At 46.7% G+C, this 18543-nt stretch overlaps 1 protein-coding gene across 1 annotated transcript in view; it reads left to right on the top strand.

The window, feature by feature from the left end:
• Window positions 1-18543, top strand: part of LOC121837511 (polycomb group protein Psc-like) — a 94559-nt gene that overhangs the window by 36169 nt on the left and 39847 nt on the right. The window contains exons 2-7 of the mRNA XM_042293111.1: window positions 12009-12150; window positions 12222-12318; window positions 12401-12456; window positions 12703-12750; window positions 15429-15534; window positions 16919-16985. Of these exons, the coding sequence (XP_042149045.1) occupies window positions 12048-12150; window positions 12222-12318; window positions 12401-12456; window positions 12703-12750; window positions 15429-15534; window positions 16919-16985 (477 nt within the window). The 5' untranslated portion in view covers window positions 12009-12047. The remainder of the gene's footprint in view (window positions 1-12008; window positions 12151-12221; window positions 12319-12400; window positions 12457-12702; window positions 12751-15428; window positions 15535-16918; window positions 16986-18543) is intronic.

Below are 18543 nucleotides of genomic sequence, written 5' to 3'. Positions count from 1 at the left end.
GCCAAAAATAAAAGGGTACAAAAGATAATAACGAAGCGTCGCGGGCGTCGAAGTCGGCGTAGCAGCAGAGTCGAACGCTAGGCGAAAACTGACTCCGCTCGCCTTGCGGAATCCCTTATGTACCCTCGTGGGTTTCTGGATCGTTCGGCGTAGAAGGTTCGGCGCGTGGAACATTCTAACCTCGAATCAGCAAGACGGTTCTCGAATTCACCAGAACCTTACATTACAGTGTCAACAAAAATGCGCCTCCGCGGCCAGGAATCGAACCCTGGCTTTCAGCGTGGGAAGCAAGCGCGATAACCGTTAGGCCACGCGCGCGCTGCCTGCTTGGCCAGCTGCGCGCGCGGCAATATTGTTCAAGGAAGAACATATGCATCCAAATAATTTTGCAGAAAGATCATATCTTGCTCCCTCGTTGTGCGTCCCTCGTTTTTTTTTTCTTTTTTTCAATAATTAATTATTAATAATGCTCTCGGGCTGTGACAGCCATTTCATTTTTTTATTTATTTTTTGACAAGGGCTAAATTTAATATTTTCTTCTCGCATGAAACGAAATGTCAGCTTAGAAATATTGCCACTTTAGGGAAGAGTGAGGCGGTTACAGAACCTCCGCCAAAAAACACCCAGCAGGGCAGTCAAGTGCACGCAACGCTTCCTTCAATTTTACGCGATGCAGTGTGCAGTGTACCAAGCACTTTTACCGCCCGTGTTCAACTCTCAGGGATGAAAAGGTACGTTGAATGAGGGCCAGGTCATTACGTCAGCGCCCTTGCGGTCCATAAATAACTATAACTCGCAAACGAATTTAATTTTGAAAGCTCTGGCAATAATGTACAATGAGTAACGTAATCCGCCACGCTATTGAAAATTGTCGTATGTTGCACGTTACTGTTGGGGAAGGTCACGAGTTCGTTTCTACGCTTCCACAAAAAGTAAAATACCTCAATGCCAATTAACAATCCGGCACATGCGATGAACCCCTGGCGGCAGAGTAACATTGTTCCACAGGAACAAAACTTGTAAGCAGCACGGTAAATACTGACGAACCCAACCGCATGGGTAGCGCCATCAGTAGAATGCAAAAATGTACGCTATTAAAAATATTGCGCTTTCGTTTAAGCCGTGATATTTTCAATCTATTTCATACCGATAATGCTCCGAGGAAATCTATGAGGACCCATTGGTTTACTATTGAACTGTCTACTGCAACCCGGCGTCAACATTTTTTTTATTAACGCTTTCATTTCTTTTTTTTTTTTTTTTTGTCGTGCGTTTAATTGTTTGTTAGAAGGAAGACACTTTTGTGACATTGGAATGCTCAGTAGAAATGTCTTTGGAGCACAATACACTCCGACACTCGGAGGCAAATGTAGTTCTGCGGTTTTCGGTGCACTAGGATGGCCACCTCCTAGCGTCGGGGCGCGCCCTGTCGGTACCTCGTGGTCGGCGGCGGGGATCTCCCGAGCCACGCGGTCTCCCCTCCCTGAATGGCTCCGTCGGAGGGGACGGACCCTCTTTTCTGGCTTTGTTCGATTTTCTTTTTTTCACTTTTGTTCCCTCTTTGGGAAGTGGCGGGAGGCCAGTAGGGGGAACACGGGGAGTGGGTGAAGGGGGAACGAGGGGGGGGGGGGGGGGATCAAGTGCGTAGCGAGGTGCATCGTGAGCCGACGCACGGAGCTATCTGCAGCATTTAGCCCTCTCCTTCGGAGACCCCTCTTTCTGTTTTCTTGATCTGTGCAGGTTGTTACCTCACAAAGTGTTTCTCTTTTTCTCTACGTTTTTTTTTTCTTCTTGTCTTTGAGCGGCATGCTCGCGTGCAGTCAGTCGATTGAGAGCTGCCGTGTGCGGCCTTGGCCGGCGGCATTTCTCCGTCCCCCCATTCACCGGTAGTCGTTGTAACAAAATGTCAAACCGTAATTTTCATTTTTTTTTTTTTTCATTTTTTGTTTTCTTCTGTTCGGGTAGGGGGAACGGTTTCATTCCGGTTGAGTTCCGCGGAGCGAAAATAAGGGTTTAAACCGGTTGGAACCGTTTTGGACCGCTAAATTGAGAATCTATTTTCCGCGTTCTTACAATGCGCACCTTTTTCCGCCGTGAAACACGAGTAATTATACAGTTTTCTTTCGTTCGTACAATCCACTTTTATTTTGAGGTATCAAAAAGTAAAAACTGCCGTAATTCCTATCGACAAACAAACCGATAGCCGGTTGGATAGGAGCGCCGAAGGACAGGGTTACAGTGAAGAAGGTAACGGCAACACTGAGCGCTTTGTCCCTCTCCTTCGCCGCTTCTATCCAGTCATGAACCAACTAGCTCAACTAAACATTTTGTTCACCCCATACCATTTGTTTACCTCAATCACAAATGTTTTGCCTAGAATCGAAAGGTTGTCACGAAGTGTGGTTGGTCGCATAAAATATCAATTTTTGGTACAACTTTGCGTCGCAGCATTAAAAGTTGAATCGTAGTTATGCTCTTCGACTAAGGAATTAATGGCAGCGTTTTAAGTCATGGTATGGGCACCTCGTCACCATCTATATCGCGAAATATAGTTTACGAAATAAGTTTCACAAGGCACGGCTAGGGTGCAGCCGTAAGGACCAACAGATTTGGCAGGCCGTGCCAAATTCGAATTCCAAACGTTCTACATACCTGAAATTGGGCACGAGGACGTAGTTTCGCAAGCAGTTATATGTTATTTTTTTATAGATCATTTCTGAGATAGGGAAATATATATATATATATATATATATATGACCAGGTGGAAGCAAGCTCACAAACCAGTGGGCAGACGACGAACATCCGCTATAGGGCATAGGAAATGGCAGGCCGCCGTTTTTGCTTTAATTTTAGTAATACACAATCTCTGTTCAGAGCTCTAAAGAAATAGTCGTAACACTTATTGTGAAAATACGTTCGCGAACGGAATTTCTAGCATGTATATTTAGAATTCGAATATTGCGAGGCGCGCGAAATGTATTGATCCTTACGGCCGCAGTCTCTATTTGACGACGACGCAGTCGAGCTAAACGCAATACTTTCAAAATGTCACGCAAGTTTTAGTCCCAGCTCTTCAGTCTAGATTTTTTGGAAACACTGAGCGGCAATCACGGCGCTTGTTTTTCTAACCCAGATTGTTTACACTTAGCACCGTGGTGCAGGTAAAGAATCAAGCAGGAAGGAGTGATCGAAATTCTTCACTCTAATCTATATGCACCTTCGTGCACTCAGATCGAATCTGCTCTAAAATAGCGTGTATACCCAAGTCAACATTTTCTTTGACCGAGTAAACTGGCATAGCCTGGCTGTTGAAGTTTGTTCTTGACAAGATGCCGGTCAATTCAAGTCACAATTATGTACCACCGTTGCTAATTTATGACGTTGGGTTAAATAGTGCTCAGTAGTATTTAATGTTCTACTCGACATGGCCGCTACTTAATTGATGCACTTCGTAACGGTCTGCGTGTGTAATCGTCATAGTTTTGCCACACGCCCTTTGTTTTCGTCCAGCTAGCCCACATACACATAGAATTTCTGGCCATCACATAAAAGAGGCAATACTTATATAGGTATTTACTGAGAGAAAGCAAGAGAAAAGAGGGGAAAGGGCTACTGGCACTTTCATCCTTTCTGGGTAGCTGCCCGTACAAAATGTCAGATATGGCTCTGATGTATTTTATATATGGCCATATCTGATAATATCAGGAGTCAAATATGGCAGTATACCACTATATATGGGCGGACATGTACAAATTACTCAGAAACGTAGTTAAGTTACTGAGTATTGATGCCAAAAGTAATTGGAGTAGAGTAGAAATTACGCATTTGTAATAGTAATTGAATAAACTACTAACTACTGTAAAAAGTAGCGAGTTACTTTGAAGTTACTTTCGAAGTTACTTTTTATATTTTTGTGGTAGCAAAATGAACAGCTGTTTTGATCCGTCAAAACCCCTGCGAGCCTAAAATAAATGCAGTCACTTTATGGCTAGCATTTCCACCAAAATAGTTTATTCGCTCGCAGAAACAATCGACTTTAAAAGTCCTTATCGGAGAGTTTTGCCCTTTTCGTCCTAAAGACATTCCCAGCCAAGCTAAAAAGACGTTCCACCGACGCGCTGGGGGGAACGGCAGCGTTCAATCTCAGAAATAAGCTGTGCAGGGTCGGGAAAGCGAGTTTCAGCATCGTCGGTGTCCACGACGAAACATGTGAGGTATGCCTCCGCTAAAAAGTCATTTATAAAAAAAAAAAAAAGAAAGAAACGCTATTTTTTTATTTTTTTAGGCAAGTTGAGACTGTTATGACTGACCCCTCTTTATTCCCACGACGTTCGGAGTGCGCTGAGCGAATGCACCTGACCGTCAAGAGTTCAAGTCTCGCGCCACGGCGATGAGATCATCCGAGCCACTGCACGTTTCGTCGCGGTGCTAGTGCTACGCTACAGAAGAAAAAAAAATTGTTTTGGTTTAACGAAAGATGAAACGAAGCATACTTCGGCGCTGACGCCGGGTCCAACAAAAGTGTGACTCGCAATCCCTTCCGCCGACTACGGTATCGGAAGGACGCGAAGAATTACGTGAACAAGCGTCGTCGCCCGTACACTTGCAGCTGGAAGCGGGAAGGTGCTCCCATGAACGGATTATCCGTCTCTGCGTTTGTGCGCGGGGGAGTCCGGCTATGCAAGGGAGAATGCACTGACGACGAGAAGACCATGGGAACAGGCGCCCAGCTGCGAGGTCATTCCAGGGGCGCCTACGCGTGGAACCCCCAAACCGCTTGAGTCAGAACTCACTAAAGGCTGACAACATTAAAACAACAACCCTCGGAATGTCCCCGTCTTTTTTGGTTGCTGCTGGAGGCGCGGCGCCTGCGTGCATTACCGGATTAGGTCAATACCCGTCCAAGTGTGCGCACCAGTGCTATGTCTTGGCTGCTCGTCGCCACCTTGGCCTAAGGACGCTTGTGATGCAGTTTCTACGACTGCTGAGTATAAGTTTATGGGAACGGAATGTGAGGGGGGCCATGCTCGGGAATGTCACTTCATCTGCCGGCGTCTTATTTATTTCTTTGCTCAAACGTTTCTGGTGAGCAAAATTAGCACTAGATTTCGAAAGTAGTTAGTAACTTGAGTAGAAGTTACCTGAAAAATGTAGTTAAGTCAAACTACTAATTATTGAAATAAAGTTGTAATTGAAAGTTACGAATTCACTCAGAAAAGTAGTTAAACTACAGTAGTTTGAGTAGAGTAGTTGAACTACGTCCAAGTCTGTATGGGAGCAAATACGGCCAGATATCGCCATGTAAGTCGGCAAATACTGCCATATGTGGCCATATAAGTGCATAAATACAGTCATATATCGCTATATCGCTGTATGAAAGGTCAAATACTGCCATATACGACATATATGGGGAAAATGTGTCCCGTGATAATAATAGAGGGGCCCGTTTCGGTCGTGCAAGCAAAGCGTCAAATGTACTCACCAAGACAGTTGATTGGTCTATATTGCATGAGTCTCATGTAATTGGTTAACTAGTGTTAACCTCATTAAAGTGAAGTTATTCCAGATATTTGGACCAATTAATCAATTGCGCATTTCGAAGATTCAAAGACAAGTTAAATGTGGTTGTATGTTTGAAATGTCACTTGATGAAGTGCATAAGATCGGAAAGCGAGTTAATCAAATAGTGGATTTTAGATCGCAGCTTTTAGGCGCCCGTTTCCGAGTTAAGCGGTGTTGGCGTCGCCATCAGTGTAACCGCCCCGCTAAATTTAGCCAAAAATTGCATTGGTACTTATGTCACGACGGGAAGTTTCCCGCTAAATCTAGCAGTTAAACTAATTTTCTTCATGTTTCCCCGCTAAATCGAGCGGGGAAGCACGAACCGTTAGCTCACTGAAGATGCAAGGCGGTACTTCGATGTCACGAATCCGTTTCCCTTCGAACGGCTGCCAATACGTTGCGCCCGGAGTACCCTACGCAGCATCTTTAAAATCTGTTCGTGCAGCATCGCAACCTTCCGTTTGCGAGTGTCTGCGATTCATTCTGTGTTGAAATTCGGAAGATGTGCTGTCCGTGGTGTCTTTTATGTGTAACTCTTTCGTAAAAAAATTTGAAATGTAAAAACGCGAACCTAGCAGTGTACACATAATTTTAAATTTATTGGTAATATATATATATATATATATATATATATATATATATATTTGTGGACATCGCACAAAAAATTGTCGCGCTCATTTTTTCATTTAAAATTATAATGTGGGTTATACAACGTAAAACATTGTATCTTCAAACTCGCATCGTTTTCGGTCACTTTTGAGCTGGACAGCTCCTTTGGAAGTTTAAAATCTGGACTCCGAAGAGCTGTAGTTCACTCGGTATTGACAGCAGGGTAGACGCTATGCATGTATTAGGCCAATCGTGTTTCCGGTTAGGGTCACTTGTCTACAGTCTAGAAGCTGGTGATAACGCAGAACACGGCACCTGCCTGGAGTCCAAGGCCCCACACATAGCATTCACAGCACTATCAACCATGGGTACATGTGACAAATACGCTCGTTGCGGTCGTTGATGCCCCATAAGATAAGCTTTTTGTTTGTGCACTCCCGTTTTGGCCTTTCCTTCTTTCCTTTTCTCTCTCTCCCTAAGCTGAAAGCGTGTAGAAGGTACGTGGTCGCGTGGTTTGACGGATTACGCATTAGTTGTCGGCAATCTGGGAATGGGTTCTGCCGGACCTAGTTTGGCTCGTGTTGCACCCTGCGTGGCTGCTGCGAATTTCTGCTTCTGCAATAAATTCGAAAAGTCCTACCCGTATATCGGCAACAAGCGATTTCTTCAAAGAAGCCCAAGAATTTTTTCGTGATATGTTTAGTGTTCAGTTCTACAAATGAGAGCTTGTGCTACATCGTGTTCATTGTTCACGAACACCTTCCTTCTCGTTTTTGTGTTTGAGTGGTTGTCATGCCCGTGTCAACGTATATCTCGGATTACACCTTTCAAGTCCGGTATCGTCAACGTAAGTGCGCTGCGACCTACTTTGCGATAATTGATCGTTTTTCTACAGGTACTCTTCCAGATTACCTCTTCAATTAGGCCGTGTCTATCTCCTGGCAGCCGGGAGAATAATTTCTCCGAAATCCTAAAATCATGTCACAACTGAGGGTAGAATACTGAATTTTTTATTCTCCCTGCGTTTCGTTATAACAGGTTCCACGGCCACCTTCTCGTGGATACAAGCTTCATGGACGCACGTTTCGTCGACATTAACGTTTCATCGTCATTCGTTAAGCGAATATCGATAATCCTGCTTTCCCTGGGAATTAAGTTGAGCGAAAGCGGGAGTGGCATAAAGCGCAGCTCATGTAAAAATATTAAAAGTTGGTATATGTTCAATATCCAATTCTTGTAGAGATGAGAAGTCACTTTGGTAATTATTTGTAGAAAACAATATATATATATATAAAGCATGCCTTATTTGACTTGGACATATCGGGCCTTATATGGCAGGCAGATATACCCCTATTTGGTAGCCCCATTTGTGGATATATAAAAAAAAATCGGGCATATCTGGCCAGATATGCCTTATATAAACCGATGTGCTTGATATGGCCAGAGATGCCCAACTTTTTATGCAACCATATTTGTTTTATTTTTTACATAAGTCGTGACATGCTATTTTCGTAAGGGTGGGAATCCGCGTGCTCTGACCGCTCAGGTTTTAAAATGTGTCGATTTCACTGGTAATGCTCCCTTCATATTATGGCAGCTATAAGCCGTTAATCCGTAAGCTGACAGTGTGGTGGAAGCGATGTGCTAGTTGGACCGGTCACACCTGTGTCTTTAGCCACATAACCACGCTCTCGTTCATACTCACGCGCACACACGGGGTCAGGTGATTAAAGGAGGGTCGTTGATTGGTTCCGGTGAGGTTGTAGCTCCCACCGCATTGTGAGCTGAGGGACGAATGACGCACGGTACCGTCGTGATGAAGTGACGCCGTGAATCTCTCCTGCCTGCGGAATTCGTGAGCCGTGGCCCAATTGTAGCGGTAATATACCTATCGATCTATTATCGCTACAAATCACTTTCGCGGAAAAGTCACGGATTACTTTACTCGTTAGTTACAAATTACAACCATGTTAATTTTTTTCTAAGACTTATTGAGAGAATCAGTATAAACAATTTTTATGTTTTCAAAAATGTTGTGCAACATTACGTTCGATGTCTGTGCAGGTAGTGGGCAACGTCGAAGAAGTTCGAATAGGTGATATAGTTGAACTTGCTATCTGTATGCTGCTCATATCAATGCAGTTTCTCTATTGGGTCATATTTTTCTAATGTAAAGATTTATTCAAGTAATCTTTTAGCAATATTGTAACGGAATTACCTGACAGGTTACTTCCGCAAAAAAAGTAACGTGACAATTACAAAAGTACTTGAAAAAGTAAAGGTTAATTCCTAAGTCTGCTCATTCGGGACAAAAGTAGCGAGTATGTTTTTTTAAACTACTGCTTGTCAGTAATTCATTACAGTAGCAAATTACCGACCTACAAAAGTAATTAATTACATCACTCATTACCCCAGAAAGTAATTTAATTACAGTAACGTTATTACTGCCATCTCTCGAGGCGAAAGACCGCACCCGCGCCGGCACCGATCCGGGCTTCAATTCGACCTCACGACGTGACCATATGCGCGGCGTGTGCGCACGAACTCCCCGCAGCTGTGGATGGAACGCGCCAGGTCCCGCACGAGTCTGGGCGTCGTTGCCCGCACGGTGAACGTTTGGCGCATTTTCTCGTCACTTTGGGCCGGTCTGCGTCCGCGGGAGTGCGAGCGAAGGTCAGACGGTGCTGGAACAATGGGCAGAGCGTCGCGGGGACCAGCTGAGCCAAGGGGGTGTGGGCACCGGCGGACCGCCGCGCATGTGCGCGTGTCGACCAGCGTTGGCTGATGGATGACCGACGGACCCCGCACCAACTGCGTTCCCTTCCAAGACAGCGGCCACTCTGACAGGAGGGCCGCCGAGCACGGTTTGCCTGCGGACGAGCGACTGCTCCCCCCCTCATGTGTTGCTACCGGCCGCCTACATTTCGAGCGATGTCGGCCGAGGGTACGACTTTCAAACGCCCACGAGGACTATACGGCGATGCCTATGCTTTATTTTCAAAAATGCTTAGCATTTATAGGGCCAGCCTCGGGGGAGTTTGGGCCCTTGGCACGTAGCCTCGATGACGTCACAGTGTCGCGTGCCATGTAAACCTATGCATTAATGTGGGCGTTACTGAAAACAAAGTAACGAAATATGGTACTCGTTACTTTCCAACAGAATTTACCCGTTACCGACCTACATTACCTCAAAATAAAAGGAAGGCAATAGCGTTAGAGATAAATGCGTAACTTTTTTTCCCATTTATAAATGAGGACGTTTTGTGGTTTTAGGGTGTTTTCGTAGACTGCGTTTCCTCCCCCGCTGAGCCCTCCGGAACGAAGGCCGCTTGTGCGACTGCGCGCCGGTGGCCTTGACTCTAGAGTTCCAGGTATCGCAGCGGGTTGCGGAGAGCGTTGCGGGACGGCGAAAACGTTCTACGAAAACTCCCGATTAACCAGACTGCCGAACCGGAACCGAACCGAAAACCGAACCGTGATTTTTAATCGAATTGGAACTGAGCCGAACCGAAATCGCCGTCACCATCTTGGAGCACCACCGGACCTGGACCAGGAAAAAAGCAAACGGTAGCCGGTTCAAAACAGTTCCGCTTTTTTTTTCTTTTTTGTTTTGTTAAATATTTTATTTTGTAAACAAAATATTTAGGATCACAAACGGAAAAAAAAAGGTTTTTCTATAATGGACCTTTTGTAGAAACATCGGTTCCAGAGTAAATGGTTCCAGCACCCTCTCTCTCTCTCTTCCTTCTGGCCGAGCAGAGAGGAAAGGTGGTTTCTTTGTGTCGACTTCGGGGCAGAAGATAAGCCACGATAGGGAGAAAGGCGAGCTTGGGGGAGTCGTATCAAGGTCAAAGCGCCTCAATGGGTGAACTGGATGTAGCTGACGTTTTGGGTGTGGAACGGGTGGGAGAGGCCTTGCGAGCGGCCCTACAAACAAAGTATTACAATTTCCGTTGGTAGTCTCTGATAGACTACTATATTAAATAACCGTGAATAAAATATAAAAGAAATAAAAAGAGTTTTTTTTAAGATATTCGACTTCAAACTTGCCAGTTTTTCAAAATTTTGTTTTTCAGGCACATGTAGTGCATTGTATGCTTATTGCAAAATATTAAAATTATACTCAAAAGAAAAAGCTTAATTGGAGCTTTACGGTGATATAAATATCATAAAAATATGTCGATTTGGTCACAAAGCACAGCTTGCTGAACTTCGTCAAATATCGTCGCAGAAAGGCGGGTTGACAAATAAAAATAAGACCATTAAGAATGTTATGACCTAGCCGCTTAATTAGCATAAAAAAGCCTATGTCTAGGGTGTTCCCAAAAATTTATATTGATGTAGCATAAAAAGTAGGGAAAAGGGATGGAATGAAATATGGCTCCTCCGATAGGCTGGAAAAACGTCAGTTTTCACCTTGGCCGCTTCAACGGTCCATAACTTGACAACAAGAAATCCGACGAAATTGCCGTTTGCCTCTTTTTTTATTATAGAAAATGCCCCAAAACATGTATATTTTTCGTCAAAATTAAAAATTCGCCCTAAATTCGTGCCTGAGTTGTGATGAAATCACCCATAAAATATATGTATATATATATTTGTGTTAAGTAGTTCTGAAAGGTTGGCTTCTGTTTTAGATCGCTACTGCTACATTTGGGTAGAGGATGAACGTTCGCCGATGCGTATTTTATTTTTTCGATGAAAAAAAAAAAAAACACTATATAAGCTGTTTTAAGACACGCTGCATAACAGAGAAAAGAAAGCGTGGCCCCGGAAACTACTTTGTTTGCACAAACACTCGTGCCTGAAGGCGCGTCTTTATGATGTCACACTGTCGCGCCACTCTTGACAACACCGCATCAAGCAGAACTAATTTGTTGCTCTCAAACACACTGCAGTGATTTAACACTAAGTGCCATTTTAGTGGCCTTGCAGCTGCTGGTCACGTACCCTCTGCAGCATACATTCCTCATGGCCAAATTTGTTTTCTGCCCGCAAAAAATAGTGGCAATTAACAGCAGCATGTTTCGATCACTTCAAATGCAAGATGTTTATTAGAAAAAGTTTAGTTTCCTGGCGAAATGCCGTATTCGCCGCACATCAGCCAAGCAGACGGCATTATAACCGTCCAAGTTAAAGAGTTTTCCAGTGTGGAGAAAAAAGCTATAAAAGGCTTCAAGATCAGTTTTAATGTGTTTTCTGCCTGCTCAGTTCGTCTGAAAACTGGGATAAGCGCCGTGAAAAGGAAACCAGAGACCGTCAGACCACGATTGCTTGTGCGGGAAGCACTTAAAGTTGAATTCACGGATATTTGTGGTCTTCACATTTATTTGTTTTATTCCAACATGAACTTGGGAAAACCGCCAAGTTGTCAGGACGTTGAGTGCGCGTTTTTACCTTCGAACGGGCGTCGATCGTTCAAACTGCCGTCTGCTGATTGAAACGACAGCGGCCAGTAGACCAAACGTTGCGACAAGAAATGAGTGCAGGCCTCAAAAGACTTCTAAGTTTGAAGTTTGATCGGGGCAAGTAGTGTCGGTGTAAACAGTAGACAGAAGGAGATGTTGACTATTGTTACCAGTGGTCATCGCTGACTTGTTATTGCGCGATTCAGGTAATGTCGCCCCGTGATATTGGGACATAACGTAGATGGTTCGCATAGCTCATTCTTATGAGTTACCACATTATCCGCTAAAGCGGCAATGCTAAACTGCGTCGCCACTCTCCCGTCAAAAAGCACCGGCCGTTGGGCGCCGTATAGTGAAAGAGGTTGAGGGTATGCTTGACGACTGGCGATTAGTTCATTCTCGTTCTCTCTCTCTCTGCCCACTCGGCAGTGTGACAGATGAGGAGGAGAAGGGCAGCGTTCCGAGAGGATGCCCCGCGCCCTGCTGCGCGACCTGAACGCCGCGCTGTCCTGCATGCTGTGCGGGGGCTACCTGGTGAACGCCGCCACGCTGGTCGATTGCCTCCACTCCTGTGAGTGTGCCTTCCTTTTCCTCTCTCGTGGGAGGCACTGATGGGGACGTGTCATCCCTCCCTCCTTGCAGTCTGCAAGGTGTGCATCGTGCGCTACCTGGACACCAGCAAACTGTGCCCCATCTGCGACGTGCCCGTCCACAAGTCCAGGCCGCTCAGCTGCCTCAGGTACGTCCAAGCCGCTCTGCTTGCCGTCGTACCCGTCTTTCTAGCACCCTCGACACTTACTTCGTTCCTGCCCCTCACCCAGGGTGGACAAGACTCTGCAGGACATCGTCTACAAGGTGGTTCCGGGACTCTACCAGAGTAAGCGTTATTCTCAAGTATTTTGCCTTTTTTCCTCTGGCGTCGGTCTTCTGGCCTCGATCAGAACGAGTCTTGCCAGAGGTGTCGGGATCCCGACACCTCTGGCAAGCGGTGCGGGCTGCTTGGTGACACTCCCCGTCACCAAGCAGCCCGCACCACTCTCACTGCTCCTTCTATAGTTTTGTGTTTTGTTCCTTGTCTGCGGGAACTAGATGTGAGCGTTGGTCATTCTCTTTTTTTTCCCAGGGGAGATGAAGCAGCGCCGGGAGTTCTACGACCAGCACCCCGACGCAGGTGAGAACCATTGTAATGTACATGGTCGGTGCAATGGATGCCGTCGCCGGATAAACCGGCGCTGAAGCTTCGCTGCTCTGTACTCGACGGGCTAGCTAGCTGGTGGACGTCAACGACGACTTGTGGCTCGGCGGTATAGTCATAGCCTTTGCCGCTTCTCAGGTCTTGCTGTAAATGCAGTATAGCAGCTTTATCCGTTGCCATGTGGTTATAGCTATTGCTCTCTTTTATTATTCTCTCCATTGAGTTTTCGCCATTCTTTTGTACCTCTGAATGCATGTGCGTCTGTTGAGGAAAAGGGGCGGGGGCTGAGTTTGCCAGGTCATATCAGTTATCATACCTATCCAGCGGACATAGCTTCCATGATTATTGTGTATACACACAGTATCACTACTTGGTAAGTTCAAAGGGTAACTACTGTCAAAAGTCGAACTAAAATAAATGACTGATCTCGATGAACGGAGACTAAGTACGAGCACTGCCAAAGGATGACACTAATGGGAACCGCGATCCACTCTGAATCCGCTATTAGAAATACTAGCACAGGCTTCTCAGCGGGTTGACTGTTTGAAAAGCAACCTTGTGCCATGACGTCATGTTCGCGTATTCCAGTAGGTCATTGTTCCTACTGCCACTTCTTTAAGCCGCGTTTTTCTGCTGCTTTTTCGGCCGTCCCAGTGGACGATATCTGCCTATTGCGTTATGTTTTAGCTGCCGTAGTTCGTAAGTGATCCTCAGCGATTGCGCAGGATTATTTATATACCCTGTTCGCTCAAGTGCGTCCTCGTGCCGAAGGCGGCATGCACTGGCAGCCATGGTTTAGTGCGTGTCTGCTTAGTGCGAGCTTACGATTATGAATATGTATTATTTGCTACAGCCGTTTGTATCTACGATGCAAAGCAGTAAAACAGAGGTAGTATCTTACCTGAATAATGGGAACTGCTCTTGATACTAGACCAATCCGTTTTGCGGTACCGCGGTACAAACTTTCCGTGACACGATGGTCTTGCAGCGGATCACAAGGATCGCCGTCCTGCACGAGCCGGTATAGGGAGTATTCACTGGCGGCCATATCCGTGGGCGCTGGTGCTCAGCGCGTGCTGACGGCGAGCTTCCGCAGTCCTTTTGGAGCGTGCACTTAGCACCATCAAGGTTGCCGGTCTTAGCTGGCTATTAATGTGAGCTCGTTCTGAGCATGCGCTGCAAACATCGTCCTCAAATATGGCGTCCAGTGAATACCTCCTGTAGTTTCGGTTTCACCGTAGACCCCTTTAACAAAACTTTGATATAGTAGGGAGTTTTAGAATAGCGCACGCTAAAGCTTTGCGTCCGCAAAATATAGCGTCGTCGCCACTGCGCATGCGCCGAACGCTAACCACGTTTTGCGCTTTTCGTGCGCTATTTTTCGGAAATTGCGTGCGTACGCAAAGAATGTTTCCGCTCCTCAATGGGAGTCGTGAAAAGAAGTTGGCTAAAGCCAAGACGAGCAAAGTTAAAAAATGGCGGCCCCCAGGACCAAGGCTGCGGCCACTTTGACGGCGTCGTGAGGGCAACGTTGGCGGCATCTTCGCAACAGCAATTTTCAATATGGGACGTCATTGCAGTCGGTTTGGAAAACCTAGTAAGGTGGGCAACGATCACCGGCAACTTAATGCTTGCGAGGCGCGAACATTTCTCGCCAAAAATACGGGTGCGAAGGTCAGTAAACGAGACAACTCTTGCCGAGGCGACGCAAGCGGGGGTCCACTATCAAACGACCGCTCGCGTCGTATTCTCGTGTTTCACCAAAGCGAAAATGTTACTCTGGGCCAAAAAGCTTGTTTTTTTATGAAGTTATAGCGTTTCGTGTGTGAAATAAAAATTATGACTGTATCTCGGTGGCGTTGCAAGCACGAGATGCTTGGGCTTTTGCATCGTGATGGAGAAACGTTATTGTAAAACTCTCCTGCGTAGCGTGCGCTAACGCAAGCGCTAAATTTAGCACCAGCGTGCGCTAAAATTGGGTATACGTTATTCTAAAACTCCCTAATATATCTACAAAATTACACCAGCCATAGAAAAAAATTACACTTCGTAACCCTAAAATCGGCAAAATGTACCGTATTTAGGGGTTCTCCAGACCAAGAACGGAAAGCGGGAAGTGTGCACTTTTAGCGGGAAGCGGAAACTGTTCGTTCCGTTTATCGGTTTGGATGTGATTTTTGCCGGAGTAAGACGGACACATCGGGGAGAGAGGGTGCGCGCGACATCGATTCAATCGTCAGAAAGATGTCACTCGTCGTAGCCGACCAATGAGAATGTCTGTCCACCTGCTCCTTCGCGCACGTCGCCTCTCTTGGCCGCTTCCTTGATCCGGTTCGAAGTTCCTGTTTGCTGCTTCCTGCCTGATTTGCCCGCTGCTCTGCACTTTCCTCGTTTCCCTGATTGGTTGCGCCCAGTGGTTTCGTCACGCACGCATTCCAAGACCCCACCCGGGTGCCCCCCTCAAAAGACGGGACGAAGCGGAACGTGTCGGGAAAGGGCACGCTTCCCGCTTTCCGTTTTTGGTTTGGAGACCCCTTTGTGCTTTAAAGATCCAAAGGGGAAGAAGGATGGGTTCCCGTTCTTTGGCTCTCCATGGGTGAATCCGTCGCCATAGGGGCCTAACGTCCCCCTCTCTCCGGCTCCTGCGTTTGCAGCTGCCAAGGTGTCGTGCCTCGAGGACCGCGGCGTGGTGGACGCCTCGACCAGGCTCATCTTCAGCCCCCAAGACACCGTGAGCGTGTCGCTGGAGTATTTCACCGGGTGAGTGGGTATATAAGCATGACAGGAACACCCGGACGCTTTTGCCCGAGGGACGCACCCATCACCACCGGCCGCTGGCGGGCAGTCCCTCCAAAGCCCCGCGGAGTCCCAGTGTTTGACGCTCTTGGTTTTCTCCCAAAGGTTTCGTGCAGGGAGTGAAGAAATCACGTTTGGTATTATTGTAAAACTCACCTTAATGTGGGGAAGTGGTACCGCCCTTTCTGTCTTTCACTGTAAACTGCTTTGGCCATTTGTTTTTTTGCTTTTTGCTTTTTCTCGACAATTGAAATATAAAAAAAGGGAGATATTTCAGTAGATCATGTCGTTTGTTTCGTTGCCAGTTTGTATTACAACACGATTGTGGAGGCAAAGCTGAACTTTGATAAGTATCTCGTCAAGTGGACACTCAAAAAGTGTGACGTTGTATAAATGCCATTTCTTGAGATTCCTGTAATTTTCGCTAAATCAACAGAATCCCGATGGATAGTGACAAAGTAAAGTCGGTCGGATATGAATAGCGTCGAAGCGTTTAATACTAGAAAATGTTGTTCATAGGTTCGTTTGGGTCATCAGCATATTGTTAAAGGGATACTTCAACGAAATTTGAAATATTCCCGTCGTGTTAAAAAATAGGTTGAATATGATCCACAATATCCGTAAATGACAATCGCACGTTTGTATTTTGATCCTGGTGGCTGTATTTTTCGTTATAAACGGCCCACTCTGTCAAGCGCTCGGAGAAGGCCCAGCTTAGAGCACGTGACATCCAACGCAATCGTGGCGTAGGTCGTCTCAAGACGAGCAAAGCTACGGCGAGGCTGACGTCGAGGGGATGGCCTAGTCGTTCCAGCCACCGAAACGGCTGCTTTCGTACGAATTTTGAGTGACAAGTTATTCTTCTATAATCTTCTAGGGGGACAATAGCGACTTCTGCGACACACAAAAGGGATTCTCGGGAAAAGGGGAGTTCCTCCTTCCCACCTTCTCTCGTCGTGGCCGGAGACGAGACACTCACCGTCACTAGCTGTCAAGGTTCCTAGACGGGCATTACGAGCGAGACGTTAGCGACATCCACCAGGTGCTCTTTGCTAATCGTTTAATTCGTTTTAAAATTCCTTTTTGAGACTTTTTTAACAAGATATTGGTATGTTCCATGTGATACTGCTCTTTTGAACACATATAGACCAAAAAATGAGCGCCGAAATTTCGTTGTAGTATCCCTTTAAGGCTAGTGTTTGTTCCGGATTGCGTTATCCTGAGACGGGTGCCGTGCGATAGAAGCGGCCGGTTCATCCCAGAAGCTATAGCTTTTCATTGAGTGTGGTCTCTCGGGGTCTGGTTCTGTGCGTCCCGGTCGTCACGTCGCCTCATCCCGCTTGTCCAGCCCGACGGATACCGAAGAGCCGGAAGACGATGGCAAAGGCGGTGCTGCCGAGGCTGCTGATGGCGCGGTAAGTTGACTCTCGCCACCCTTAAAGGGATACTACAACGAAATTTTGGCGCCTATTTTATGGTCTATATGTGTTCAAAGGAGCAGTATCACATCGAACACACCAATATCTTGTTAAAAAAGTCACGAAAACGAATTTTAGAACGAATTAAACGATTCCCAAACAGCACCTGGTGTTTGTCGCGAACGCCTCGTTTGGAATGTCCGTCTAGGTACATTGCCGGGAAGTGACCTAGGTCGTCTCACGGGTTGTCTCCTGGAAGAACGGAGCAGCGCCGCTCTGCGGAAGTACGGCTCACTACGCCTCTTCTCTAGTTCTGAACGCAATTATCAAGCCTTCGCTGCCTGCTCTGCCTTCACCCCTTCGCCATTTTCCCGACGATGGCGACGGTGGACTCGTTGCATTGAGTTGTGGTGGCCCGATCGCTTGCGTACCTCGGTCTCTAGAACGCTTAGATCATCCTGTCGCGTTCTAATGCCGAGATGGTGCGGCACTGTGCGGTAGAGGACTGCGGCAACCTCCTGATTCGGTGCGGAAAACCTATTCACCAGTTCCCAAAGGACGAACAACTTCGTGCGCTTTGGATCCGGCTCGCACGACCGTCCTCCCCGGCGTGGCTTCCAACTACGAGTGATCGCTTGTGTTCCTATCACTTTCGTGATGAGGACTACGTGCGAAGCCCCAGGGTGATGGAGTCCTTGGGCTTCCCGGTGAGGAACGTACAACTCAAACCAGGAGTTTTGCCCCGTTTATTTTCAAAGAAGCGGAGATCTGGCGAGCGCAGCGAACCCCTTGACAAGCGACGCAGAGTGGTAAGGGAGCATGTTGTCTGTCGAGTATTTCCGAGTTCTGCAATGAAAGCCGAACCGCATGTAAGCGATTTAGCGAGTGACGAGACGAGCGACGGCGTCGAGAGTCTGCGACGAGCGACGGAGATTTCTCACTGTCGCCAGTCGCATCGCTCGGTTCTTAGATTACTGGAAAGAGTAAAGCTATACGCACTACGTCGTGCACCTTGACTGGAAATGGCCCTACGCACTACGCGAAGCTCGTATCAGCGGCGAGTTTCCAAAGAGGTGGCGTAGCATGATAGTAAGGTGTCTGCTTTATACGCAGCGGTCCGCGGTTCGATCCCCAATGAGGGCGACGTTTCCTTAGTTTTTTTTTTTTTTTATCACTATTTTTTTTTGTAGGGCATTAACGATGTTTAAGACATTTCTTTACTACAAATAACACTGAAAAAAAAAAAAAAAAAAAGATAAGGATTGATATTTACGAAATTTTGCAGAACTGAATGGTATGGGACTCGCTTTCCGGAGGTGCAGGAGGGGACAGCGGGGCTTGGGTTGCCGGCTGGACGCCGCGAAGCGGCGTGTACAGGTTAAGTTTTGCAATTAGCAGCCGCACAGTGTCGCCGCGAAGCGGCTTGAACGCAGGCAAGGGGGGTAAGGTTCGGTTAAACACACGCCGTCCGAAAAGGGTGACCCAAATGACATGATGGCATCAGCTCTCTGCGTAGTGTTTATAGCCATTTCCGATCGAGGTGCACGACATAGTG

Source organism: Ixodes scapularis, unplaced genomic scaffold (assembly GCF_016920785.2).
Source record: "Ixodes scapularis isolate PalLabHiFi unplaced genomic scaffold, ASM1692078v2 PGA_scaffold44__24_contigs__length_19508400, whole genome shotgun sequence".
In the NCBI taxonomy this organism is placed as follows: Eukaryota; Metazoa; Arthropoda; class Arachnida; order Ixodida; family Ixodidae; genus Ixodes; species Ixodes scapularis.
Note: the sequence above shows the minus strand (reverse complement) of the source record. Positions and strands in the feature narration are given on the sequence as shown.